Source organism: Microtus pennsylvanicus, chromosome 21 (genome assembly GCF_037038515.1).
Source record: "Microtus pennsylvanicus isolate mMicPen1 chromosome 21, mMicPen1.hap1, whole genome shotgun sequence".
In the NCBI taxonomy this organism is placed as follows: Eukaryota; Metazoa; Chordata; class Mammalia; order Rodentia; family Cricetidae; genus Microtus; species Microtus pennsylvanicus.
This window is the reverse complement of record NC_134599.1, coordinates 1,740,274-1,767,981: the sequence shown is the minus strand read 5'-3', so window position 1 is coordinate 1,767,981 and position 27,708 is coordinate 1,740,274. Positions and strand designations below refer to the sequence as shown.

The window sequence follows — 27,708 nt, the reverse complement described above, 5'->3', positions numbered from 1 at the left end:
TGCTAGGATTAAAGGCGTGCGTCACCACTGCCCAGCTCCCGGGTTCTTATAAGCAGCTCTAGTTAAACTCAGTAGATCACAGAAAAGATGAGAGTTGGGAGATTAGTTGTGAGGAACGTGGTCAGCAAGAATAGGAGGATAAAAGGATCATGGGCTATGAATACGATCACCATAAATTGTGTGAAACTGTCAAAGCTTTTGTTTGTTTGTTTGTTTTTCTTTTTCGAAATAGAGTTTCTGTATAGCTTTGGGGCCTGTTCTGGAACTCACTCTTGTAGACCAGGCTGGCCTTAAACTCACAGAGATCCGCCTGCTTCTGCCTCCCAAATAGTGGGATTAAAGTTGTGCACTCATTCCATGAGTGCTGGCTGTGTTTATAGAATGAACAGACAGCTGAAGATGGTTGTTCACTCTGTGCTTGTCTCACTCACCTGGCTGGAATGACCTCACAGATTTCAGATTGGGCATGGAAGATGTTTATGGATCTAGAAATAGATGGGATCACTGGGTTATTTTAGATTCTTAAAATGATCTTATAAATCCTGATTTAATAGCTGGCAGTGAACGGAAAGAAAATACAAATGACTAATGAGTTTTAACAAATGTGTTATAGTGGGTCTGGAGTCCCCACCCTTGTCTGTGTCTGAGGAACGACAGCTTGCCATTCTGACAGAACTGCCTTTTGTGGTTCCATTTGAGGAGCGAGTGAAGGTATGCTATTCTGACCCTATGATGTTAACATAATTGAAAAACACCTCAAGTAAAAGAAAAATAAACAACTCCAATTTCATACTTAAAATCTAACCAGCTACTTCTATATAAGCTGAAGACATGCTTTCCCTTATAGTTAGCTGAGCAGCGTATTAGACTAGAGATTTCTGATAGTGAGGCCTATGGAAGATTGTTTAAAGTGTATATGTTGTTACTAAAAATGACAAATTTTTTTGTAAAGGTTCTTTGTGTACCTTCATTAAAAAGTTACTATGACCATCACTGCCTTGTAAAATGGAAAAAATACCTTAGCTCCTTTCCAGATGATTTTGACACATGTTTAAAAGATTACATGTATATTTCCCATTTAATTCGGACCTCTCCCCCCCCCCCCTTCTGGTTTTTCGGGACAGAGTATCTCTGTGTAAAAGCTCTAGCTGTCCTGGAACTAGCTCTTGTAGACCAGGTTGGCCTCGAACTCACAGAGATTCACCTGCCTCTGCCTCCCAAGGCTGGGATTAAAGGCATGCGCCACCACCTTCCGGCATGGACTTTTTTTTATATTAGAAATCTTCTAGAAATTGCTAGGTCCTTCTCTCAGGTACGGGCCTTGATATTTTTCAGGCCTACATTCTTTGTCTGGGGTAAACAAACATGGACTGACCACCCAGGAGGCTCTGGGTCAGTGGTTCTCAGCCTTCTTAGTACTGTGACCCTTTAATACAGTTCCTCGTGTTGTGGTGACCACCAACCTTAAAATTATTTCATTGCTACTTATAACTGTAATAACTTGCTACTGTTATGAATCGTGATGTAAATATTTTTTTGAAGACAGGTTTGCGGAAGGGATCTTGAGTACACAGGTTGAGAGCCACTGCTCTAGGTTCATTAAAAATGCTGGCATAACATAGTACCAAACTCTTGAGCTCCCTCTACTGGTATTTCACCATCATAGACATTTGAATTTTATTCTTGGAGAAAATATTCTAAGATTAGCTTACTGCTTTAAGAGCTTTATTTCCCTCTTAAATAGTATTTTAAACAGTGTGTATGTGTGTGTGTGTGTATTCTATAGAGTTCGTCCGGAGGCTGAAGACCAACTTTTAGGAATCTGTTACCTCCTATCATTTAGGTCCCTGATCAAACTCAGGTCATAACTCTTGACATAAAGTGCTTTACAAACTGGGTCATCTCAGTACCCCTACCTGCCTAAATTGTTAAGAAAGTACTTAATAAATGAACACATACTATGACATGGATCTTTCAAAACACTGTAAATGCAGGGGAAACAGCTTTAGAAATACTTAAATATTCATTTCTTGAAAAAAATGTTTGCTACCTTGTATAAAAAACCTGATGTCAGAAATTATAGAGATATAAAGTTAAAACATTTAACAGTCTTGATTTTAGGTTGTTGATTCTTTTAACAGCAAGTCTGTTGTTTCTAATAATCTTAACAACTTTACCTTTTTGTTAGATTTTTCAAAGGTTGATTTATGCAGATAAGCAAGAAGTTCAAGGAGATGGTCCATTTCTGGATGGGATCAATGTCACAATAAGAAGAAATTATATTTATGAAGATGCTTATGACAAACTTTCTCCAGAAAATGGTATATATACATATAGTGCTCTGTGTGTTCCTATATTTGTTAGGGGGGAAATAGGGAGTTGGTGTAGAAAATAATAATTGTTGCTAGGTATTTAATCCTAGTACCCGGGAGACATAGGAAGGTGGATCTCTCTGAGTTTGAGGTGCACATTGATTTCCAGGACAGTCAGGAGTATATAGTGAGACCCTCTCTCAAAAATATATAAATAAAATAAACAATTCTGTTAAGCCTGGTTCTGGGTATGATGATACATGCCTTTAACCCTAGCAAAAGGGCCAGGGCTGCATAGGAATGGATGTACACAAACACACAAATGTGAAACTGTATTAAATTTAAATTAATTAATATTAATTTAACTGTATTAAATTTAATACAGTTTCTGTGTGGTTATTTCGGGAGTAAAGTTTGATTTATAGTTGATGTTAATAAATGGCATTAAAAAGATCAGTATGCTTTTAATTTTTTTTTCCTCCTTAGACCAGATCTCTCTACATAGCCCTGGTTGTCCTAGAATTGACTATGTAGAGCAGACTGGCCTCCAAATCACAGAGATCCACCTGCCTCTGCCTCCTGAGTGCTGGGATTAAAAGCATGTGCCACCACTTCCCAGCTTGTTTAGATATTTTGATCTGGAGAAAGGTTTCCTGAAACTTAACAAATAATTTTTATTTGTTTTTTGATTTTTGAAACAAGGTCTCTTTATGTAGCCCTGGCTATCTTGAAACTTTATGTAGATCAGGCTGTCCTTCAACTCACTGAGATCATCCTACCTCCACCTCCTGAGTTCTTGAATTAAAGACATGTATCAGCATACCCACGAACAGATATTTTTTAATTTAAAAAAAAAAGCCTTTCAACATAGAAGCAGTGATATGAAATTTAGTTCTTTTGAAAAAAAAAGGAAGCACTTGTCATTTCAGAGTATTAAATCCTTTTGTGTGACAGAAACATCCTTAGCAAAACTTACAGTTTCCTCTGTCACAAGCCAGTTCACTCCTTAAACAATTTCTCAGGCCACTGTTGCCTTAAACTTGATGAAGTGCATGTTTTGGCTGTCAGAGTCATAAGCATACTTGGGTTTCACACAATTGCCTGGTATATACTATGCCCTTGTGGTGACTGAGTTCCAGCAAGGTGGACAGTGAAAGGCTCAACTCAGACTGAAAGCATGGAGTAAAAGTGTCTTTAGTTTTCACTTGCATGTCTAGGAGTCAGGATATTGGTGTAGAAAATAAAAAGCTGTGTATCTATTTCCACCACAGATTGATGAAACAGGGTAGTTAGTACAAAGGATATCTATCAGTAGTTTGCTTCCTTCTTCAGATGTGTTTCTAGCTCGCTGTGAGTCTTCATATATAGAAATGTGTAACTCTAGAAAACCGATCTGGGTCATTTCAGATGAAGAAGACAGTGTCTTTAGCTTGTAGTCAGGCTTGTCTTTGGTTGGAATTACTTTGGATCATTTCAGTGACAACGTGTTAGGACTACTCACTATTATCCATTACTCTAGTTGTCCCAAACCTCTCTCTTTATAAAAAGTCTTTTTCCCCTGCCCAACCTAGTTCAATTGCCTAACTTCCATCTTCAGAGATGGTGGGTTGTTCTTACTTAGAATCTTTCTCCCACTGGTTCACTAACCAGCCATCTCCTGTGTGATATATCTGTGGAAAAAGGCTTTCCATGTAAGCCCTGGGAAAGTTCCCATCAGTTTTTTGTTGTTGTTGTTTTGGTTTGGTTTTTGGTTTTTCAAGACAAGGTTCCTCTGTAGCTTTGGAGCCTGTCCTGGAACTGGCTCTTATAAGTTGTTTTGTTTTATTTTAAAATTTGTTCATTTATTATGAATATAATGTTCTGCCTGCATGTTTCCCTGCAGGCCAGAAGAGGGTGCCAGATCTCATTATAGATGTTTGTGAGCTACCATGTAGGTACTGGGAATAGAACTCAGGACCTCTGGAAGAGCATCCAGTGCTCTTAACCACTGAGCCATTTCTCCAGCCCCAAGTTCCCATCAGTTTTATTGGCTGCTAATGTTTTTAATGGGACCTTCTACATAAAAATTGTTATTTCTAGGTTATGTTTATTTTGTTTATTTGCATTTTAAGCAACTTTGATGTCTCTTTAGTATTACTGCTTTATTGAACCATAAGTGTTAAATGTCCCTGATTGATAATCTCAATGCCTTTACATAATGCTTCCTGTAATACTGTTTATTTTATTGCCTTTTTTTTTTTTTTTTTTTTTTTTTTTTTTTTTTTTTTTTTTTTACAGAACCGGATTTGAAAAAACGAATTCGTGTGCACTTGCTTAATGCCCATGGCCTGGATGAAGCTGGTATCGATGGTGGTGGTATTTTCAGAGAGTTTTTAAATGAACTACTGAAATCCGGATTTAACCCCAACCAGGGGTTCTTTAAAACTACTAATGAAGGGCTTCTATACCCCAACCCAGCTGCTCAGATGCTTGTGGGAGATTCTTTTGCAAGGCATTACTATTTCCTTGGCAGAATGCTTGGAAAGGTAATCTTTATATAAAAATAAGACTCAAGGGCCGGGCAATGGTGGCGCACGCCTTTAATCCCAGCACTCGGGAGGCAGAGGCAGGCGGATCTCTGTGAGTTCGAGACCAGCCTGGTCTACAGAGCAAGTTTCAGGACAGGCTCCAAAGCCACAGAGAAACCCTGTCTTGAAAAACCAAAAATAATAATAATAATAAGACTCAAAACAAAGACGTCTGTCATTCCACTGTTTTTGTTGTTGTCTGAATTTCATTGATTATTATTATTCAAAACTGTTAAAAGTCATTTTAGTGATCCCTAGCTAATATTTATATAGCAACTACAGTTCATCGTCATATATTGCATGGGCAGTAGTTAGACTTTAAAAAAATAGTATAGTATGAAAACGGAAAGTACTATAAAACTCTGCACATAGAAGTTTTATAATAGCTACCTATATATTTATTTTCATTTGATTTCTGTGTGTGTGCGTGGCCATAGTTTGACACTGGTGTCTTCCTCAGTTGCTCCCTATCTTCCTTATTCTTTGCATTAGGGTCTCTCACTGAACCTAGTGCTTGTTCATTCACTTAACTGACCCTCAAGCCTCACCTTTCCCCATCTCCCCAGCACTGGAAATACAGATGCATGCTGACTGTTAGTGGTTTTGTTTTGTTACTATGTGTGCTAGGGATGAAACTCCTCCTGTTTACAATGGCAAGCACTTTACCTATTTAGCCATCACTGTAGCCCCACAGGACCTATTTTAAATTTGTTTAATGTAGTTTAGACCTGTTAAATAAAAGGGGAGTATGGAACTGAATGCAAACTTATGGTTTAATGGTGAAATGTGCAGTGTTCCCTCTAATTTAAGTCAGATACAAGACTCGACACTGGGAGATCAGCATTGTAATTGCTCCCTGTAAGTAACCAACAGGATGTAGTTGGTATATTTACTGGTTACTAGTGTTTTTAAATGTAGAACTCTTCCATACAAGCATATATTTCTAGAACATGTTTATTTTTTGCTTACTTGAATTTTAAGTAAAAATGTTGGTTACTGCTAATTATGGATACATGTGTCTAGTAGACTGTTCCAGTCAAATCAGGAGCTGAAATTCATACCCATTGTGTCTTAAATGAGTGTGTATTTGAGCTTTAATTTGATCCCAAGGGACATGCAGTTTTGGAGTGGGAAGCATAGTGCATCTGAGATATGTCCAATAGCAGATATGTGTCTGCTATCAGGCTCAATATTTTTATCAAGATTTATTTTTATTTTTAATTATGTAGAGGTCTGTGAATATGTGTATGTGAGTGCAGGTGCCCTCAGAGGCCAGAGGCATTGGATCCATCTGAAGCTGGAGTTACAGGTGATTGAGAGCTGATTGACATGGGGACTGTGAACTGAACTCAGGTCCTCTGGAAAAACGGCATACTGCTCTTTATTACTGAGCCATCTCTGCCTTCTGGCTCTTAACTACCCAGTTCGTATTAGTATGATACAGGGAAGATTTTATACTACCTCTAACTCAAACCCATTTTGAATCCTTGTAGCTTGAGGACAAAAGATAGATACAAAGTACCCAGCCAGTTGTAGCAGGGCAGCTGAGGAAGGAGGTGGTTCATCTGCCCTCTCTTCTGGCCCACTTTCAGTTTAAGTTATGCCCCCAGGTCTTTTACCTTTTTTGCAAACAGGTCTCACAACATAGCCCTGGTGTCCTGGAGCTCAGTATGTAGACCAGACTTGGCTTCAAACTCAAAGAGATCCATCTGCTTCTACCGCTTGGGTGCTGAAATTAAAGGCATTAACCACCACACCCAGCCTGAATTAGGGGTTTTAAAGTATAGAAGGAAGATGTAGCGTATTTGGTAGTATAAAGTAACATTGTAGTGTACACGCAGCATGCCCACTAATGACTCCTATTACCAAACCTGATGACCTGAGTTTGATCTCTGTATTCAACATGGTAAAAGAAGAAAACCACCTTTCATATATACTCTATGATGTGTGCCTCCTCCCTAAATAAATAAGTGTAATAAAGGGTATGTGTGTAAAATTCCAGTATCTTTAGCTTTCAGACAATTTTTAAAAAAATAAAATGAGATTCCACTTTTCCCTAGTTAGAATAACTACTATTAAAAGACATAGGCAGGCATGGTGGCTCATGACTATAATCCCATTATTTGGAACACAGGATAATTACTTTAAGTTTCATATTAGCCTGAGCTTTGGGTAGGTGAAATGCTAATGAGAAGGGGAAAAAGAATTTTGATCCTTCGGCTGGTGGTGGTGCATGCCTTTAATCCCGGCACTCAGGAGCCAGAGACAGGCAGGCAGGTCTCTGTGAATTTGAGGCCAGCCTGGTCTACAAAAGCTAGTTCCAGGACAGACACCAAAACCATACAGAGAAACCCTGTCTTGAAAAAGAGAAAAGGAAGAATCTTGATGCACAGTTAGTGAGGATGTATATATAGACTTTAGCATAGTTCCTCAAAGAACAAGTAGAGCCCTCAGATCTGGAAACTGAATCTTATAAGGTCTGACGTATTTCCAGAGAAAATGAAGTCAGCATATCAAGTCCTTGTTCCATATTCACTGTTACTGATCATAATAGCTAAGATGTGAAATTTACTTAGGTGCTCAACAGTGGAAGATATAAAGAAATTATAGTATATGTACATGATGGAATAATATTCAGTTGTAAAAAATGAAGCCTTGGTATTTGCAGCAAAATAAATGGAACACTTTTAATCCCAATATTTGGGAGGCAGAGGCTCTTAGATCTCTGTGAGTTCAAGGCCAGCTTAGTTTATAGAGCTAGTTCCAGGACAGCCAGGGCTACACAAAGAAACCCTGTCTCATTAAAAAAGGGAGGGAGGGGGGATTTAAGTGAAGTAGTTCAGACACAGAAAGACAAGTACCACATGTACAACCTGGTATGTGAAAGCTAAAATTAAGCTGTCCTGAAAATAGAATGATGATTTATAGAAGTTGGGGAGAAAAGGGGGTAGATAAGGTAGGCTGGATTTGATCAGTGAGCACTGTGGGCATGTGTACGTGTGTAGTACATATGTAGTACAAATTCTAATTGGTCTTAAAAATAAAAACCAGGAGTCAAATATTAGGAAGTGAAAGCTGAAAGATCAGAGAAACAGAGTAGCCAGCCACTAGAGCTGAAATCTCCAGATCAGAAAGAGACCAGACTCCTGTCGGTCTCTGTCTATCTGTCCTTCCTTCCTTCATTCCTCCTCCCCCCCAGTCCATCATTCCATCCTTATCCCCGCCTTATATTCCTCTCTCCACCCAGCCATATCACTTCCTGTCTTCACCTTCCTAGAGCTGAATTAAAGGTGTGAGCCACCACTGCTCTTGTTTTCTCTTAGACTGGATCAAACTCATGTAGCCCAGGGTGGGCTTAAACTCACATTGATCCATCTGCTTCTGCCTCCCAAGTGCTGGAATTAAAGGTATATGCTACCACTGCCTGCCCTCTATGGCTAACTAGTGGCTTAGCTCTGAACTCTGATCTTTATTTGCTAGATCACAAACAAGATACCACCACAGACATGTGTAGAAATGTTCACACTGAACCATATTTATCTTAGTATAAATATTTATCAGAGTGTAATGGCACATGCTTTAATTTCAGCACCTAGGAGGCTAAGGCAAGAAGATTGTGAGTTCAGGGCCAACCTTAACAAGACCTTGTCTCAGAAAGCAAGGACTGGGCACATAACTCAGTGTTTGAGTATGTGTACACATTGTTTAAACCCTAAGACTGCAGAATAAAAATAGAAGTGAATTAATTAAATTATTTTTTTTAAACTAGCTCCTTGAGAATAGTGGTTGATTTAGTTCCACAGAGTTTTCTGCGTGGGAATTCCTAAGGGATTTCCAAAATACCTGTTTACCATCTGATTGTAAGTGGTTAACTTTGCATCAGCATGTCTGCATCCAAATGAATGCACCCATACAGCACTAATAGTGAGCACCTGAACACTAAATCTGCAAGAGAAGAAAACTAGCTATTGATTGATTATGGTATTTATTGGGTCATAATATATTTAAATTTTCTTAATGCATATGTTAGTGATTGTTTACTGTGATAAAGTGCACAAAGGTCTTCAGAGCAGCTTTGCACAGGAAGAATTACCTCCCGTCACTGGTCACTTCTCAGTTAAAAGTTCCATTAGCAGATGGTTCCTGCCTGGGCTCTGGGTCGCGGCTGCACTTTGTTGCCTGTAAATCAGACCCTAGACAGGGATAAGTAAACAGCCTGGGATGTGGTCATGTCATGTTGGACTTTTTCACAGACAGAAGCACCTTAGTCCATTTAAGCCAATTAAGTTCAGAATATTTATTGGAACAAATCCTTTATCGTATTTGAATTCTACTTGAAATTTTTCCCCTTGATTCAGAATATTGATTTAATTGGAACAGAATGCCTATAAATCAGATTATTTGGTAATTCTGTGGTCATATATTTGAAAATTTTAATTAGCAGATTGTATAACTTCAGCATGCTTTATAATTGTGTATTTTGGTAGAGTAAGTATGCAGTTAATGTATCATAAAGTGTGATATTGACAGTTAGCAGTTGATCTTGACCTTTCTGGAAGCTAAAAGAACTTATTCTTATATGTCATTAGTGTCCCTTTAGAAAATGCTCTCTGGGTTTAAATCTGTGAAGTTTGAGGTGAACATTAGGACCCTTGCTTGCCTCATCCTTCACATGACACAGCTCCTCTCCTCTGCAGTCATCTTTCAGCCCTAAGCTTATTAGTACATGGTGTCCCCTGCCTCACCCCTTGCCATCAGACCAAAGGCTCTTGTCTTCCTTAGACTTGTGGTCTTGGCAGTAGCACAGGCTTCCTAAAACTGAGGCAGAGCCTTCTACACAAATACTCATTTAGTGACCATGCCAGAAATGATTGTGCACACATTTAACCCCAGAACTGGGAGGGCGGGGAGCAGAGGCAGGAGGATCTCTGGCAGCTACATGGCTTCTCCTTGACTCCGCCTACTTTCCCCAGCATTTAGTTTAGTTTTCTCCACCTACCTCTATTCTGCCCTGCCAGACCCAAGACAGATTCTTTATTAACCATTGGAATTCACAGCATACAGAGGGACATCCCACGTCAGGATGGAAAGGAGGCTGCCTAGTTTGTTCTGAGAACAGAAGGATGGAAGTGGTATTGGCTAAGCTAGGGAACGTTGGGTAAGGATGACCAGTTATTTGGTTTAGATACCTGAGGCATACCTAGGGACCTTAGACAGACACTGTATTCAAGAACGAGGTCTGGCCAGGAGGTGGCACACACCTTTAATCCCAGCACTTGAGAGGTAGAGGCAGGCAGATCTCTGTGAGTTTGAGGCCAGCCTGGTCTATGGAACTAGTTCTAGGACTGTTAAACAGAGAAGCCCTGTCTCAAAAAAAAAAAAATCCAGAGAGTTACAAGCTGGAGGGGGGCACACAGAAGGTGGAACTTGGGAGCCAGGTTCCATGGAGCAGCAGAATTCTACAAAGGAAAGAAAAAACAAGGAGAGTGCAATGTCTCAGAAGTATAATAAAGACTGTCTCAAGGGAAAAGAAGGATAATTGCTATGCAGTGTTACTGATGGGCCAAATAACATTAGAACCAGAGAGGTCACCTTATTATTTATCAGTGTGGACATCACTTTGGAGTGGAAGCAAAGCCCCAGCAGATGGTCAAGGACAGTAGCATCACTGCAGCTAAGGTACATTCTGTGCTCTGCACCTGTGACTGTCATCTGGGAACTGCTATATGGCCATTTGAACTGACAAGCAGTGAAATGAAGGACATTTTCCTTAGCGGTAGACAAACAAACTGCTGCTTTAGCTCAGCCTGAAGCACAGACCTGCAGGATCCCATTGGGATGTATTTGGTTCAGGTAGAGCTAAGGGGTCTTTGGGAGCGTGACTAGAAAAAGACAGAAGGGCAGCGAGAGTGCTAATGATTCCCGGTACTTCTCTCAGAGTGCGTTCACATGGACAAGCAGAAAGACCTCCGTGAAGTCATAGGTGGTATGCTTCAAAGGGTACTAAGATGAATGAATAGAGCCTGTGTGTGAAGGAGGCTGATACTCTCCAAGGGTGACCCAGGTATAACAGCTTTACCTGGGACTTGATAGAAATCTGTGTGCCCCTTGGGCTAGCTAGCTGCCAAGCCTGTAAGCTGTATTTTGCCAGTCTCATAGCATTTGCTGGGCTGACCCTGAGAGTAACTCTCTAGAGAAACATGGGTTGTCAATTGACTGAGGTCTGAGTTAGAGTGAGCCAAAGTGACCACTAACTAGAAGGAGGCAAAATCGGCTGAGCTGGGCCAGATGTGGCATCATCTATAACCCAAGCACTTGAGAGGTAGAGTTCAAGGCAGCCTGAGCTATTTGAGACCCTATATCAAGAAACTAAAGAAAACAAAATGATGAACTGGGTGCAAACAAATTAAAAACACGGACAATGATTACGGGATCCCATCTTAAAGTCTGGACTGTTCAGAAAGGAAATCAGACTGGAGAGGTGGTTCAGCAGTTAAGAGCATGTACTGCTCTTGCAGAGGATCTATGTTTGGTTCCCAGCACACACATGTTGGCTCACAACTGTCTGTAACTCCAGTTCTAGGGAATCTGACTCCTTCTGACCCCTAAGAGCGCAAGGCACGCCTGTGGTGCACACATTCAGTCAAAATAATTACACACATTAAAAAATAAGGCAGGAAGGAAATCAGTCTGTGAGTGGGAAAAGAAGAGAAAGACAGTGGAAAGGAGAAAAAGGGGCTAAAGTTGGGGTGAGATAGGGAGTCAGGCAGAAATTAGCATGGACTGTCAAACCCAGAGGGTAAAGGGATCTGAGTGAGGGTCAGTACATAGCAGAATAGACTTAAAGACCAGGTGGCCATGCCAAACTAGTGAAGGTGACATGAACTAAGTAGCTAGAACGTTAGATAATGGCCATCTGGGTCACTGATGTCCCCAAAGGTTGTCACAAGGCTGTTGGAGTAAAAAGCTTTTGCTTTTTTATATTATCCTTGTTATTGTTGTTATGCACATGCAGTATGAAGTGAGCGTGTGCCACAATGCACTTTTGCAGGTCAGAGGCCAACTGTGAAAGAATTTTTTCCACTATGGGTTTTGAAAATGGGTCTTAGTTTCTCAGGCTTGCATGGCATTCACTTTTACCTGCTGAGCCCAGAAGTGAAAATCTTGTATTAAAGAAGGCCTGACAGTGCTGGCAAGGTGTCATGGACCTGTCCCAGTGTAGATATCACAAGAAGAATGTGTGCTCTGTAAGCACAGGTGACTCTGTCGGCTTAAATGCTACAGGAACTGCCTGTGACTGAAAACCAAAGATTCTAAATGAGGGTTTTTTTTGTTTTTTTTTTTTTTTCCTTTTCTTTTTTGGTTTGTTTTGTTTTGTTTTTTATTCAGGGTTTCTTTCTGTAGCCTTGGCTGTGCTGGAACTCTCTCTTTAGACCAGACTGGCTGCAGAGATCCACTTGCCTCTGTTTCCTGAGTGCTGGAATCAAAGGCTTGTGCAGCCATTGCAGCTTAAATGAGTCTTGATGACCTACACATTTGTAGGTGACCTGAAAGGGTCAAGAAAGGGCATGTGGTTTTATAAACAAACTCATAGGAGTAGTCCTGTCTGTAAAATGTTGCCTGATGTAGTTGGCAACTAATAAGTGTTTTAAGTGGATGATACTATTAATGTACTTGAGCCCTATAGCCAAGATTTGGTGTGTCCTGTAGAGTAGGAGCTTACACTCCAGATCCTCATGGGTCAGTCCAGTTCTTAACTTCCAAAGCTCAGGTTTAGAGTGTACTACTCTGGGTATACATACTTAGCTCAGAGCTCTGTTTTGTTTTTTAAACTATGTGGTTAGCCTGACTGGAAATAATTAAAATTACTATTTGCTTACTCATTTAGGATGGCTTTAAAGCAAGACATCATCTCCTATAGTTTTTAGATTAAGTTATAAATGTTCACTTTAGAACTACCTGAAGATTGATAGAGATGCATTTGAAAAGCATTATTTTTTTATTGATTCTTAATGTAGTAAATTACCAAAGTTATTTGGCAGCAAACAGAAGTGGCCTGTGCTGTGGCTCACATTTCTTCTCCTGATAGAGCCACAATTTGCATTAATTACATTGAGACTGCACTCACTTATATTAAAAGGCTTCTACTATAATTAATCCTTTTCATTTCAAACCATTTTGGCACCATTTCTGGCTATAAACACTCATAAAGGACAGATAGCTGGAAAACACAGCACAGGGTTTTCTGTATACCTATCTTTTTCTCCTGTGACAGGTAGTTATTGATATGTTTCTAGGAATAAGTATGGTGCAATGGGCTGGAAAATGCTAAGTGGGTTATTTTGCATAAAAAATAGACAGTTTTAGAGTTATATAACTAACCTGTATTTAGAAAATACCTTGATTTATGCTTACATCTGTATCTCAGTTGCATACATTATGGAAATTTAATTTATAATCCATTTAGCTGATGCAGTCATAGTTTTCAGTGCTATCATTTATTAGTGCTTGTATATTAAATGCTTTAAAGGTTTAAACCTGCCTTATGTAAAAAATTATACCTATACATTTACATTTTATGAGTCACAGTGGGATTTCTGCTTAAAATTCAGGTAGCCCTGATATATTTAACGAATTTCTCTGGTTTATTGTTACTAATGCAGAAATGGCAAACAATGACCTTCCATATTGAACATCCAATGATTTACACTCCAGCTTACTTTCAAAGTCTACTGTGTAAATGAGGGCTTTTTCTCAACACCTGGGATCAATCATGCGGCTTTATACAGAATGCTCTCCTTGGCTTTGAACTCATCTTTCATTTAGAAGTAATGGTGTTTATAAGTACTCCAGGTTAATAATATTAACCGTTTTTTTGTTTGTTGGTTGGTTGGTTGGTTGGTTGGTTGGTTGGTTGGTTGGTTGGTTGGTTGGTTGGAGTTTTTTGTTTGCTTTGGGGGGGGGGGGCTTTGTGTTTGTTTGAGAGGATCTCACTATGTAGCTCTGGCTGTCCCGGATCTCACTACATAGGCCAGATTGACCTTGAACTCTCAGATTTTGTTGTGGTTTGTTTTGTTTGTTTTCACCTTTTTTGGTTTGGGTTTTTGGTTTTTCGAGACGGGTTTCTCAGTAGCTTTGGAGCCTGTCCTGGAACTAGCTCTTGTAGACCAGGCTGGCCTTGAAGTCAGAGATCCAGCCCACCCCTTCCAGTGTTGTTGAAGGAGCTGCGGGCTGCGTTCCTGCCACCCAGCTCCCGGCCGCCTGGCTAGCTTATGCCCCAAAATAACAACACACAAACTGTATTCATATAAACACTGCTTGGCCCATTTCTATTAATGTGTGTAGCACCATGAGGTGCCCTTACCAGGAAGATTCTAGCCTACGTCCATCCTTCACCGCATCTGCCCCAGAGAGCAGAGCTATGGCGTCTTAGCTCACTTCCTCTTCCTCCCAGCATTCTGTTCTGTTTACTCCACCCACCTAAAGGCTGGCCTATCAAATGGGCCAAGGCAGTTTCTTTATTAGCCAATGACCTTCCTCCATCACAGTGTATTAACCATTTTTAACTTCAGTGAACTATGACCTTTTGGAACAACTTTTTTAATATTGTCAGTGGATACTATGTGAGTGGTTGCAGTTTTATTATTCATTCTCTCATTTTGTACTATGTTGTCAACTTTTAAAACGTTGATTGGGAAATGATTCATCTTCAGATTGGCTATAAATCACAGGGACATGCATCTTGTTTTTCCTAGATAAGGTTGACAAGGTTTTCCTACTGGGTAACCTGGAAAGGAGCATTTTAGAGTGTCTGATAGTAGCTTTTTAAAGCAAAACACCAGTGCCATGCAAAATGCTTACTTTGGGGAAGAGATCCTCAACTATTTTCTAGTGTCCTTCAATCCTCTGACCCAAGTGAGTTTTCAAATTGTGGTCCTCCTCCAAGATCTGCATACACTGTATCTAGGCTTTCCACTATTTGTTTGAGAGCTAATGACATCATAGAACACAGTATGAAACAGTGAATGAGGACTGTGGCTACTTGGAACTGAGAGTGAGTGAAAAGTGATTCACCTCTTAATGTCTTACTGTCAGGTCTCAAATGAAGTGTATGATGTAGCTGGTGATGCCCCCTTGCCTGGAGCGCTGGGTAAGGGGTTACTGTAGAGTGAAATTGCCCATGGAGGAGATTTATTTTTTTATCTGAACATTACCTGGACATGCAACTGCCCTGGGAGGTGGGGAAGGAGCACAGACTCGCCATGAACATTGATCTCTAGGTTAGACATATCCCAATAGAAAAAACACTTGTGAAGGAACTCAGATTTCTGTGTTCCTTAGAAGTCAGTTTCTTAGCATGTTAGATCTTGGGGAAATGAGTTGGTCATGACCTGCTCAATGTGATGCCTATGTTTACAAGAGTGTTTACGAACAACAACAACCAAGCTGTTTACTAGAAAACTAGACAAAGGTTGGTTACAGTTTCCAAGTTTGCCTGTCAGAATAAGACACCAATAATATGGGGGTGGTTGGTTTTCACGTGCTTTTGTGTGTGCTCATCTGCCATGGTGCACATGTGGATGTAAAGGTAAAAGTTCTTTCATGTGGTCCCGAGGATCAGGCTTGGCAGCAAGAGCTTTCACCCCCTGAGCTACCTTGCCACTAACTCTAAATTTTTTTTTTAATCTCACCACACATTTTTGAGTCTTTATTGCATTTTACAACTGTGGCCATTGGAATATTTACCTTGTGGCGTGAATCTCTGACCTGATGTTGGAAACTTTACTTTCCATCTCTGCCAAGAAATCTCTGGAGAAATACATACTAACTAACACTAATTAATCCAATAGTTGTCAGCTTCCAGCCACAGTGAGATGATCATCCATTGCCTCAACAACCAGGGCCAAGATTAGAAAGCTGGCAGTGCTGACAGGTGGGAGCATGAGAGCCAGCAGGAGTCTTTACACGTCACTGGTAGGAGAAAAGTACTAGCATTTCAGAACTCTTTGGATAGTGTCTTCCTTGTGCCGGCTACCTCTGTGCTCTTCTGCTCCTAAGTAAATGTTCACGAGAGTTCACAAGTGACAACACCACGCATACCCATCACCAGGCAAATAGGTGAATCTATCACACCTCAGTAAAAACCTAATGTGTGCTATCTTATAAGAGTGGTGAAACTTACTGTTAAGAGAGCAGACTAAGGGTAGATCTGTGGAGGGGGTTCCCTTAAGTTACTCAGGTATAACCAAGTAAGAAATTTATCAAGTGTCATGCAAGGTTTGTCTGTCAGTTATACTGCTGTGCAAATAATTTCAAAAAAAAATGTTAGCATTAAAGGTAGAAATGACCTGCTATAAAAACATATTTCTTCTCTTTTTTCTTTTTAAGAGGCGTGTATGTGTGTATCTGTGTGAGCATATGCCGTATGTATTCAAGAGCTCACAGAGACCAAAAAATACATTAGATCTTCTGGAGCCATAGTTACAGGAGCAAACTCAGGTCCTCTGGAAGAACAGCAGTCTTCTGAACTATAGTAGTAGAGTGTGAGCAGCTGCAGCTGATATGTCCAGATCTATAATCTCCAGGGAGCTGTGTTCAAGTTTTAGTGCACCCTGTCTGTGAATGTGGTCAAGTTAAAACATGAAACCATGCTGAATTAGAAGAGGTCCCAAAATCCAATGACCAGTGTCTGTCAAAGATAAATGAAAGATGTGACACAAAGAAGAGACAGTGAAGGCCAGCAGGTGCAGAGGCAGGAAGTAGAGGGGTACAGCTGAAGCCATAGATTATGGGTGTTCCAGCAGGTGCAGAGGCAGGAAGTAGAGGGGTACAGCTGAAGCCATAGATTATGGGTGTTCCAGCAGGTGCAGAGGCAGGAAGTAGAGGGGTACAGCTGAAGCCATAGATTATGGGTGTTCCAGCAGGTGCAGAGGCAGGAAGTAGAGGGGTACAGCTGAAGCCATAGATTATGGGTGTTCCAAGCTGCCCGGAGCTTGAAGGATCCATCTGTAGTGTTGTGAGACAGTACTCTGGTGTGTTTGAGTTTCCTGTTGGTGCCTAACAGTACTACAAACCCTAAAGCACTCATGTCTGACTCTGTGGAAAACATTTGCTTACCTATTATGGCATAAAGGACTTGGCAATGACCTTAGAAGTCCCACTTGGTATTAGCACTCTGTGGTTTTAGCCCTGGCCTAGCACATGGTAAATGCATTGGCCTCACTTATGGTTGTCTCATTATCATGGAGACAGAGTATACTACTCAGAATTCTTTCACTGTTGAATCAAACTGTGTTTGGGTTATAGGAAGCATGAGGATAATATTGAATGTTAGTAATCCCTGTCTGCCCTCTGGTCTGTCTGAAGGCTCTGTATGAAAACATGCTGGTGGAGCTACCATTTGCTGGGTTTTTCCTGTCTAAGCTACTGGGAACCAGTGCAGATGTGGACATTCACCATCTGGCCTCATTGGACCCTGAAGTTTATAAGAACCTGCTTTTCCTCAAGAGCTACGAGGAGGATGTGGAAGAGCTGGGACTGAACTTTACTGTTGTGAACAATGACCTGGGGGAAGCACAGGTGAGCTGGGGCTCATTTAATTCTTTCAGTGGGAAGATGTTCTTCATACCTCTGTCGCCATGGCAGTATTCTTAATTGGAAAAGATTTTTGGGGTGGGCTTGGCAGCCACAGCAGCTCAAGCCTTCCATTTCACTCCTATTCTCAACATCTTTTTAGGGATAGCTTGCCCTGCCTGGCAGTCCTTCCCTCTCTAAATTAGTGCCTCATAGCTGTGCTGCAGCTGGAGCTTCTCTCATTTCCATCCTGGGGAGAGACTGCCAAACCTTCCTCCCTCACATCTACCTGGTCGCTCCTGCTGCTTTCATCCTATTTGCAAAAAGGAAAAAATAAATAAATAAATAAATAAATAAATAAATAAGTAAATAAGTAAATAAATAAATAAAAAGGCCTATATTAGAGTCAGACTAGGTTTTGATGTTGTTTTTAGTTTGTTGGGCTTTTGTTATTTGGTGTGTGTGCACTTTGTGTGCATGGGTTTTTTTTGTTTGTTGGTTTTTTGAGGCAGGGTTTCTCTGTAGCTTTGGAGCTTGTCTTGGAACTAGCTAGCTAAGACCAAGCTGGCCTTTAACTCAGAGATCCACCTGTATCTGCAGTGTTGGAATTAAAGGCATGCTCCACCACCGCCCAGCTCATGTGGATTTTTGTGAGACAGAGTTTCACTATGTAGGTGAAGCTGACTGATCTTCAACACACAGGTCTGCCTACTTCTGTCTCCTAAGTGCTAGGATTAAAGACATGTGCCTAACCCAAAATCACTTTTTCTTCCTTCCTTCCTTCCTTCCTTCCTTCCTTCCTTCCTTCCTTCCTTCCTTCCTTCCTTCCTTTCTTTCTTTCTTTCTTTGTATGGGAGGGTCTGGTGAGACAGGGTCTCACCTGCTTCTGTCTCTAGTGCTTGGATTGAAGTCATAAACTACCATATCCACCTCCAAACTAGTTTTTTGTTTGTTGTGTAGTTTCTTGAGACAGGGCTTATCTGTGTAGCCCTAGCCCTGGCTGTCCTGGAACTCATGCTATAGACCAGACACGAACTCATTGTGTAGCTCTGGGAAAGAAAAGGAAGAAAAACAGTTGTTTTCTGCCCAACCTTGGCACAGCAGCATACTATTCTATCTTTTGTAGTATGTGTTAAGTGTTCCCAAAACTTAGAAAACTCCTTAAAATGCTTACAAAACTGTACATACTGATGGATGTAGTAATTCTAGCACCTGAGAGACTAAGGCAACAGACTAACAGATTCTAAGCTAGATTGGTCTATATCCAGAATTTGTCTCAACAAAGAGCAGAAAACATACGTCATCCTCATAAGTGGATCATTACTAGCCACCAAACAAAATGTGAGCTAAGGAAACACAAATTATAAGCTGTGAAGTATTAACAAGCATGACTTAAAAGTTATAGGTAGAAAAGTTGGAGCTAGAACCCAGGCATGTGCTAGGCAGGCACTGTGCCTCCAGACAGCATTGTTAGTCCTTGATGTACAGCAGTAATCTTTTTCTGAGTTCAGTAATTGGGTTAGTAACAAAGTTTGTTTTTCTTGTTTGTTTTTTGAGACAGGAATGATCTCAGTATGTAGCTCTTGACTGTTCTGGAACTCACGATGTAGACCAAACTGGCCCCAGTCTCACAGAGATCCACCTGCCTCTACCTCCCAAGTATCAAAGGCATGTGCTAACACACCTAGCTATTTTTTTTAAATTTACTTTGTTGGTTATTCAAAGGTAATCAATGCATGAAATACAAGTATGTATTCACATAGTAAAGTGACTGTAGAGAAAAAGTCCCTGTGTATTTCAAATATCTAGAAGAAAGGAATTCGGTTGCTTTTATCATTGAAAAGATGATAAGTGAGCCAGGCAGTGGCGGTGCACGCCTTTGATCCCAGCACTCTGGAGGCTGAGACAGGCGAATCTGAGTTTGAGGCCAGCATGGTCTACAGAACAAATTCCAGGAGAGGCTCCAAAAACCACAAAGGAACCCTGTCTCAAAACAAAAAACTTTGTGGCTATGTGTTTAACCTGACTTTAATAGCAAACATCATGACATCACATTACATAGGAACCCATAAATGCATACTTTTTTTGTTTTTAATGTATCAAATGAAAAATAAATTTAGGGGGTTGGGGAGAAATTTCAGTTCATAAAATGCTTGCTGCTCAATTATGAGGACCCCATTGCCCATGTAGAAAGCCAAGTGTTGTAACCTGGAAACATCCTGGGTGTGTTCTGTGCCAAGGTTCCAGAATTCACCAATCAGTCACACCTAGGGAATAAACTGTAATCCTAGCACAGAGGGCGGGGGCAAGATTGGCTGGAAGGTGAGGTTTGTACCATCATAAGGATGTTTTCTTTGTACGGCCAGTATGTATGCTACTGTTGTTCTGTATCTTGGCAGCATGATCTCTTAGTTAAGGTTTCTGTTACTATGGTAAAACACTGACCAAAAAACAACTTGGGGAGGAAAGTGTTTATTCGTCCTTCAGTTTATAGTCTGTCTTCTGGGGAAGTCAGAGCAGGAACTCAGAAAGAACCCAAAGGCGGGAACTGATGCAGTGGCAATAGAGGAGTGCTGCTTACTGGTGGCTTTTTGTAGTGTGCTCAGCCTGCTTTCTTATAGAACCCAGGACCGCAAGTCCAGGGGTGACCCCACCCACAATGGTCTGGACCCTCTCACGTCAGTCACTAATTAAGAAAATACCTATAGGCCAGTCTGATGGCCTATAGTCTCAATTGAGGATACTGCTTTCCAAATGACTCTATTCTATGTCAAGTTGATTTAAAAAAAAAAAAACTAGTCGGCACACTTGATTAATTCTGTGAGGTGATTCCTGAGGCAGCTACTGGTGGCATAGAATTTTCCACTGATTTAAGAAGTGATAAATGCTGGTGTAGAAATTGCTATACCAAAGATCTCATGAGAAGAGTACAGAAGTACCAATCTAAGGGACTTCTGCAGAAGTCCTTAGAAGCAGAAAACCCTCTGTGGGCCATGTACCACTACTCTTCCTCTGTTCCTGGAGTATTTCCTTAGTGTGAACAGTCTGCCTGTTCTTAGTCTAAAAATGAACTTCAAGTTTTGATGCTAATTTACGTGTGTTTACTGGAGGAAAACGCCAAGGGTGTGACCACACCATAACTAATCATGAATAGTGGGAATAGAGTCATAAAACCTTGATTGGCGTCCTCAATTTTCTTGGCTATATGACCTTAGATAAGTCAGAGGGCCTTCCCTGATGTGGGAGCAACTGTGGTGGTATCACAGTTGACCCTCAGAAGTCCCAGAGGAAAATGCCTACAAGGAGAGCTTCCTTGTGGTGCCTTTTCATTGCACTGCTGGGGGTGGAACCCAGAGTCTCATGATGCTGGCCATTTCCTCTACCACTAAACTATGCCCACAACCTGTCCAGTCTTCAAAGGGTGCCTTAATGTTTCTATCAAACCTAGAATTTTGGCGCATTTGGGTGACTTTTAAATAAACATAGATGTTTAGATTTAGTCTGAGGGCAGATTTTAAATTAAAGGTAGTATTGCCTCTTTATTAAGTCACTAGAAATTTCACTGTTATCTTACTAGGCAAAATAATTGGTGGTCTTGGAAGTCCATTTAACTGAAAACTTGATTGTTTCTTTGTCTTCACATCATACAATCACATCATCATCTATTACCTTCCTTAATCCATTTAAAGGAAGCAATGTTTTTATATATGGTAATATAATAGCCAGCCTCAGGAGGCCTGGTTAACAGATGAACTGTCAGCTGAATACAAGGAGAGGAATTAAGGTAATGAACAGTCCTCACTCAGCCCAGAGACAATGGCTTGAAAGCCCATTGTAAGATTTGATGGGTCCCAAACTGAAAAAGCAAATTAGTAAGAAAGATTGAATGTCTAAAATGTGAGATACTGCAGGAAGGAATCAGTCAAGTTTAACACTCAAGTTTAAAGCTGCATAACTTTAATAAAATGGCAATTAGACCACTCTGCCGTCCAGTACCAGATACAGATAAGTAAAGTTCTTCACCTCACATTGAAATACCTTTATAAAAAGTGGTATACTTGGTATAAAAGCCACTACTCAGCTCATAGTATGTTCTTGTTATTCTGGAGAGTTAATGGAGCCATGAAAAAAAGTAAAGCTGGGGTGGTGGTGTTGCCAGTAGTTCTGTAATCTACATTATAAGCACCCTACAGTCAGAACTTGCCTCCTGCTTTCCCAGACACTGATCCCATTTCAGACTGTCGTTCTTAGTTCACTAGCAGTGAATGTTAAAGTGGATACACAAAAATGATTTTGCTCTTTTATTGTGTGTCTCCACCCTCTCACTGCCAGTATGTGGCCCAGGATAGCTTAGAATTAGCTGTCTGCCTTTGCTTTCCAAGTGCCAGGGTTACAAGTGTGCAGCCCTACCCTTGATTATTGTATGTTCTTTATTCACAGAATAGGTAACCTTCACTAACCCCAGAAATGTATTTCTTTTACATTGTTATAAACAAGGCATTTCAGAGCATGCTCTTGTAGCTGATGGTACCGCATCTCTGGTGACCTGTGGTGGTCTTTTCTGTATGTGAAAGTTTACACAGTCATAGCACCTGCTGCTGAGGCAAGGACTCACTGCAAGGTGAGAGCTACATTTTCACTGCACTACTTTCATACTGATCCTGCCATGACAATTACAGAGCTATTCTTCATGTTCATTCTAAACTTAGAAACACAGTGTAACTGCATTAGGATGGGGAGGGTTTGTCTTTTTCTTTATATTTTGGTTTGTTTTGAATTTTGTTTTTACAGTTTTCTCTGTGTAACTCAGTATAACCAGGAATCTTCCTGCCTCAGCCTTCCTAGTAATGGAATTAAAGGCATTCAATATATCTTACTCCTTCCCCCCTCAAAAATAATTTACCACTGTCCTTAAATCAAACATTTTACAGTAGAGACAACATTCTGAAAATGTAAAACGGAGTATGATGACTTTTTATTCTCCAGAATGAGTACCTTGTCTCTGGGACTCAAATCACCCTCTGATTCATAAGTTTGCCCTTAATGGCTCTACTGTTTTTAAATGAAGTGTAATAATTCCATTACTACATGATTCCTTAGTGCTGAGAGATGACAGGATGCTTAATGGAAGGAAAGACAGAAAGTGCTGCCTCTTGCCATGCTGTCTTGTGAGCTTGTGCTGCTGTTATGTGTTGGATTCTTGTTTTCTGGAACTTTGTTTCCCTGTTGAACCCTCTAGAACCCTGTGCTTTATGTTCACAGGTGGTTGAACTAAAATTTGGTGGGAAAGATATCCCAGTAACTGGGGCCAACCGCATTGCCTACATCCACCTGGTGGCTGACTACCGGCTGAACAAGCAGATTCGACCACACTGCCTAGCTTTCCGCCAGGGCCTGGCCAACGTTGTGAGCCTAGAGTGGCTCCGAATGTTTGACCAGCAGGAAATTCAGGTGCCATAGCTACTACTATCAAAGACCATTGCCTCAGGAAATAAGACACTTTCTGAAAAATCTCCCTTTGGGTTTACAATTTAACCTTTTTCCCCCCAGGTATTAATTTCTGGTGCACAAGTTCCTGTAAGTCTGGAGGACCTAAAATCCTTTACAAATTATTCAGGTATGTGGCACCACGTTTAGGTGTACCATAGGTCAGCTATCAACACAATCTCTTACATGGGTTGTGTACTGTGAGACACAGGACACTGCTCCATTCCTATCTGTCCACCTTACTGTTAAGAGCTCTTCTCAGTCATTTGCTGGGCTACCAACAAGTACAAGTATGAACTTTTTCTAATTTTTGTAGTGTTCTGTACCTTGTGTATTCTCTTCTTCATAACCTGCCTTCTTTTACTTATACTCATAGACATTTGGTTGCTTCCATTCTTGTTTTTAAAGGAGGTGTCATGGTGGTACATGCCTTTAATCTCAACAGTTAGGATCCATATAAGCAGATGGATCTCTGTGAGCTCTAGGCCAGCCTAGTCTATATACTAAGTCCCCGGACAGTCAGGGCTATATAGAGAGACCTTGTCTCAAAAGTAACAACAGTAAAAGGGGGTGATAAATTAGCATAGCACTCTATAGTTAAATGTGCTTAATATGTGTGAACCTCTGGCTTCAAGCTCCAGCACAGAAATAATTAATTGAATGAAAGAATACAACAGTACTAATGATTCCATTATCAAAAGACAAACACTAGTAAAGATTGGAAAATTAGATTCAGAGATTAGCAAGTGGTAAGACCACTTTCTGCCCAGGCATGAGAATCTAAATTCACATTCCATGTACTCACATTTAAAAAAACAAGGTGTGCCGGGCGATGGTGGCGCACGCCTTTAGTCCCAGCACTCGGGAGGCAGAGGCAGGCGGATCTCTGTGAGTTCGAGACCAGCCTGGTCTACAGAGCTAGTTCCAGGACAGGCTCCAAAGCCACAGAGAAACCCTGTCTCAAAAAAAAAAAAAAAAACAAACAAACAAGGTGTGCTGGGATTAAAGGCATGTGCCTTTAGGGGTAGTGGGGAGGTTAGTTTTTAAGTAATCTATTTTAATTGTGTTGCGTGTGATGGTGCATACAAAGCGAGTTCCAGGACAGCCAGGACTGTTACACGAAGAAACCCTGTCTCAAAAAACCAAAATAAAATAAAATCAATAAGATGGGTTTCTGAAAACAAAAAACAACTCAGCAAAACATGGGCTTCTATACACAAGAATTGATCATTCTGCTGGGCGTGGTAGAGCACACCTTTAATCCCAGCACTCAAGAGGCAAAAGTAGATGGATCTCTGTGAGTCTGAGGCCATCCTGGTCTACAAAGCGAATTCTAGGATAGCCAGGGCTGTTACCCAAGAAACCCTGTCTCTTGACTGGAGAATGGTGTAGAAGATCCGTCTGACGGTGTGTTGCTTTCATTGGTTGAATAAAGAAACTGCCTTGGCCTTTTCATAGGGCAGACTTAGATAGGCGAAGTAGACAGAACTGAATGCTGGGAAGAGGAAGGCAGAGAGAGAGAGAGCTGCCATGAAGTCGCCAGATCAGAGATGCTGAATCTTTGCCGGTAAGCCACAACCTTGTGGTGATACACAGATTAATGGAAATGGGTTAGATCAGGATGTGAGAGTTGGAGATCAGGATGTGAGAGTTGGCCAAGAAGAGGCCAGATATAATGGGCCAGGCAGTAATTAAATTAATACAATTTCTTTGTGGTTATTTTGGGGGTTAAGCTAGCCAGGCAGCAGGACTCAGCTCACTCCTCCATTCTACAGGAAAAATAGCTCAATAATTAAGAGCACTGACTGCTCTTCCAGAGGTCCTGAATTCAATTCCCGGCAACCACATGGTGGCTCTCACAACCATATGTAATGAGATCTGATTTCTTCTTCTGGTATGGATGAAAACAAAGCACTCGGGGCTGGAGAGATGGATAGCCCAGAGGTTAAGAGCACTGACTGCTCTTCCAAAGGTCCTGAGTTCAATTCCCAGCAACCACATGGTGGCTCACAGCCATCTGTAATGAGGTCTGGTGCCCTCTTCTGGCCTGCAGGCATACACACAGACAGAATATTCTATACATAATAAATATTTAAAAAAAAAAGAAAACAAAGCACTCATATGCATAAAATTTTTTAAAAAAAGAGGAAAAAGAAAGGGGGAAGGAGAAGAAGAAAAAAGAAAGCAACCCTGTGTGGAGAAAAAAAGAATTGATCATTCCACTGACTGCATCAAAAATTATAGACTACAAATGGACCCAGTAATGTAAATATAAGGTATATATAATAAAAACTGCAAAGAGTTGTAAGAAATTAAAGGAGATCTAGCAGGGCAGTAGAGGCACACCTTTAACCCCAGCACTCAGAAGGCAAGGGTAGGTGGATCTCTAAATTGAGTTCAAGGCCAGCCTGGTCTACTGAGTCAGAAACTCTCAAAATGAAACAATTAGAAAAGGAAAGAAAGGAAAAAGGAAATTCAAGGAGAGCTAAATAAACAGAAAAACTGTTTTCTTTGACTGGAAAACTAATATTATTAAAATGGTAATTATCTCCAAATTGACCTATTAATTCAATCTAATTGTGTGATTTTATGTGTCTGTTTTGCTTCCAATGTATGTCTGTGCATCACATGTTTGCCTGGTGCTCACAGAAGCCAGAAGCATCAGATTCCCTGGAGTTGTTTGGCTTTAGAGATGGCTCAGTGGTTAAGAATACTGGCTGCTCTTTCAGATGACATGTGTTCATTTCCCAGTACCTACATGGTAGCTCACAACTATACTCTAGTTCCAGGAGTCCCCCTTCTGCTATCCATGTATAATGTATGCACATGATGTGCATGCATGCATGCATACATACATACATACATACAAACAAACAATACACAAGGGGGGGGGCTGGTGAGATGGCTCAGATGTTAACAGCACTGGCTGTTCTTCCAGAGGTCCTGAGTTCAATTCCCAGCAACCACATGGTATCTCACAACCTTCTGTAATGCGATCTGGTTCCCTCTTCTGGCATGCAACCACACATGCAGGCAGAAGACTGTCCATATAATAAATAAAATTTAAAAATAGATATGAAAAATGTAACTTTTAAATTAAGAAAAGAAACCCAGCTGGTTGGGGTGGCATACACTAGTAGGATTTACTGTGTTCAAGGCAAATCTGGGCTACAAAGTGAGACTCTGTATCAAAAACAAATTAGCAGGTGGAATGGGAAGAGAAAGGAAAGGAGAGAGAAGGAAAAACCCAATTCAGGCTATTGTGTTCCGTTAAATGGCGTTTTGTGTACACCATCTGTTAAGGTAGAGACAGAGGTCAGAGATGACTGTAGGATCTTTTTTTCTTTTATTTTAAGATTTGTTTATTTATTATGTATACAGTGTTCTGTCTACATGTATACCTGCAGGCCAGAAGAGGGCACCATATCTCATTACAGATGGTTGTGAGCCACCATGTGGTTGCTGGGAATTGAACTCATAACCTCTGGAAGAGCAGTCAGTGCTCTCAACCGCTGAGCCATCTCTCCAGCCCCGACTGTAGGATCTTTGTGAGAAAATGGAAATGTTCTAAATCTAGTTATGTTAGTCACTTAAATGTATATGTTTATTTGTGTGTGTGCATTTGTTTCTTCTGTAGTTGTTGCTTTAAACCCGAACTCTAAATTTACATAAAGGCAAATAATGCCAAAAGTCATAGTGTCTGCACTCTCAAGTCATGTGTTTAAGAAAATGCCATTGTTCTGACCTTTCTTTGCCAAGAACTTGCCCTGGGTTGTTTGACCTTCCTTGACTTGCACTGAGAGCTTATACCTTTAAGGATCCCAGCTATTCCAGTAAATAGATTTAAAATAGTACCGTAGTCATTTTGGTGCCAATTAATGCACTTAAGATACCTTATTGATGTTATTTCTGTAGTGGATTAACAATGAGGGAACAATATATAGCAATTATTTTAGTTTTAGAAAGCACTTAATGAGATTAAAAACTGTAAGTAGCAGATAGTACATTTTAGAATTGTGTCTAATCACAGGCAGGGCTGGTTGTCAGCTATACTCTGAACCTTATTATAAGAAGAAGAGGCAATAAAATTATGAAGACATGGAGATCATATTGGCCAAATGCCTAGCTCTCTGAGAAATAAGATGTGTCTACCGTTTTAGATGTGTAGCCAAGTGTCAGTCCTACCCAGAAAGGAATTGTTGGTTTCTAGCATTCGTTAGGCATTTCATGTTCTCATCATGCTTATTCTGGCTCACCGTTGCTCTGTCGTGGTTAGTCACATCTGCCCTCCACCAAGAACCAGAGGCACGGGTCTTAGTTTGGGTTTCAATTGCTGTGAAGAGACACCATGACCATGGCAACTCTTATAAAGGAAACATTTAATTGGGGTGGCTTTCTTACGGTTTCAGAGTTTTAGTTCATTGTCATCATGACAGGGAGCATGGCAGCGTGCTGGCGGACATACTGCTGGCTACATCTTGACCTGCCAGGAACAGGAAGTCTACTGACACACTGGGCGGTATTCCAAACATAGGAAACCTCAAAGTCTGCTCCCACAGTAATACACTTCCTCCAACAAAGTGACACCTCCTAATAGTGCCACTTCCTGCAAGATTATGGGAGCCAATTACATTCAGACTACTGCAGCAAGTATTTTCCAGTTTGGCTCTTAGTGAATCCACTCTCATTTCTGAAAGTTCCCTCAAAACATGGGTGTCATACTTCCAAGTTTGTTGCTCCTGCTTTTGCATTGATTTTATCTTTAATGC

At 40.7% G+C, this 27,708-nt stretch overlaps 1 protein-coding gene across 1 annotated transcript in view; it reads left to right on the top strand.

Annotated features, from left to right (window-relative positions):
* The window catches only part of Ube3c (ubiquitin protein ligase E3C), a 101,423-nt gene that overhangs the window by 63,404 nt on the left and 10,311 nt on the right, over positions 1-27,708 (top strand). Inside the window, exons 16-21 of the mRNA XM_075955840.1 lie at positions 614-711; positions 2,189-2,321; positions 4,590-4,837; positions 17,246-17,458; positions 22,715-22,903; positions 23,003-23,069. Coding sequence (XP_075811955.1) covers positions 614-711; positions 2,189-2,321; positions 4,590-4,837; positions 17,246-17,458; positions 22,715-22,903; positions 23,003-23,069 — 948 coding nt within the window. The remainder of the gene's footprint in view (positions 1-613; positions 712-2,188; positions 2,322-4,589; positions 4,838-17,245; positions 17,459-22,714; positions 22,904-23,002; positions 23,070-27,708) is intronic.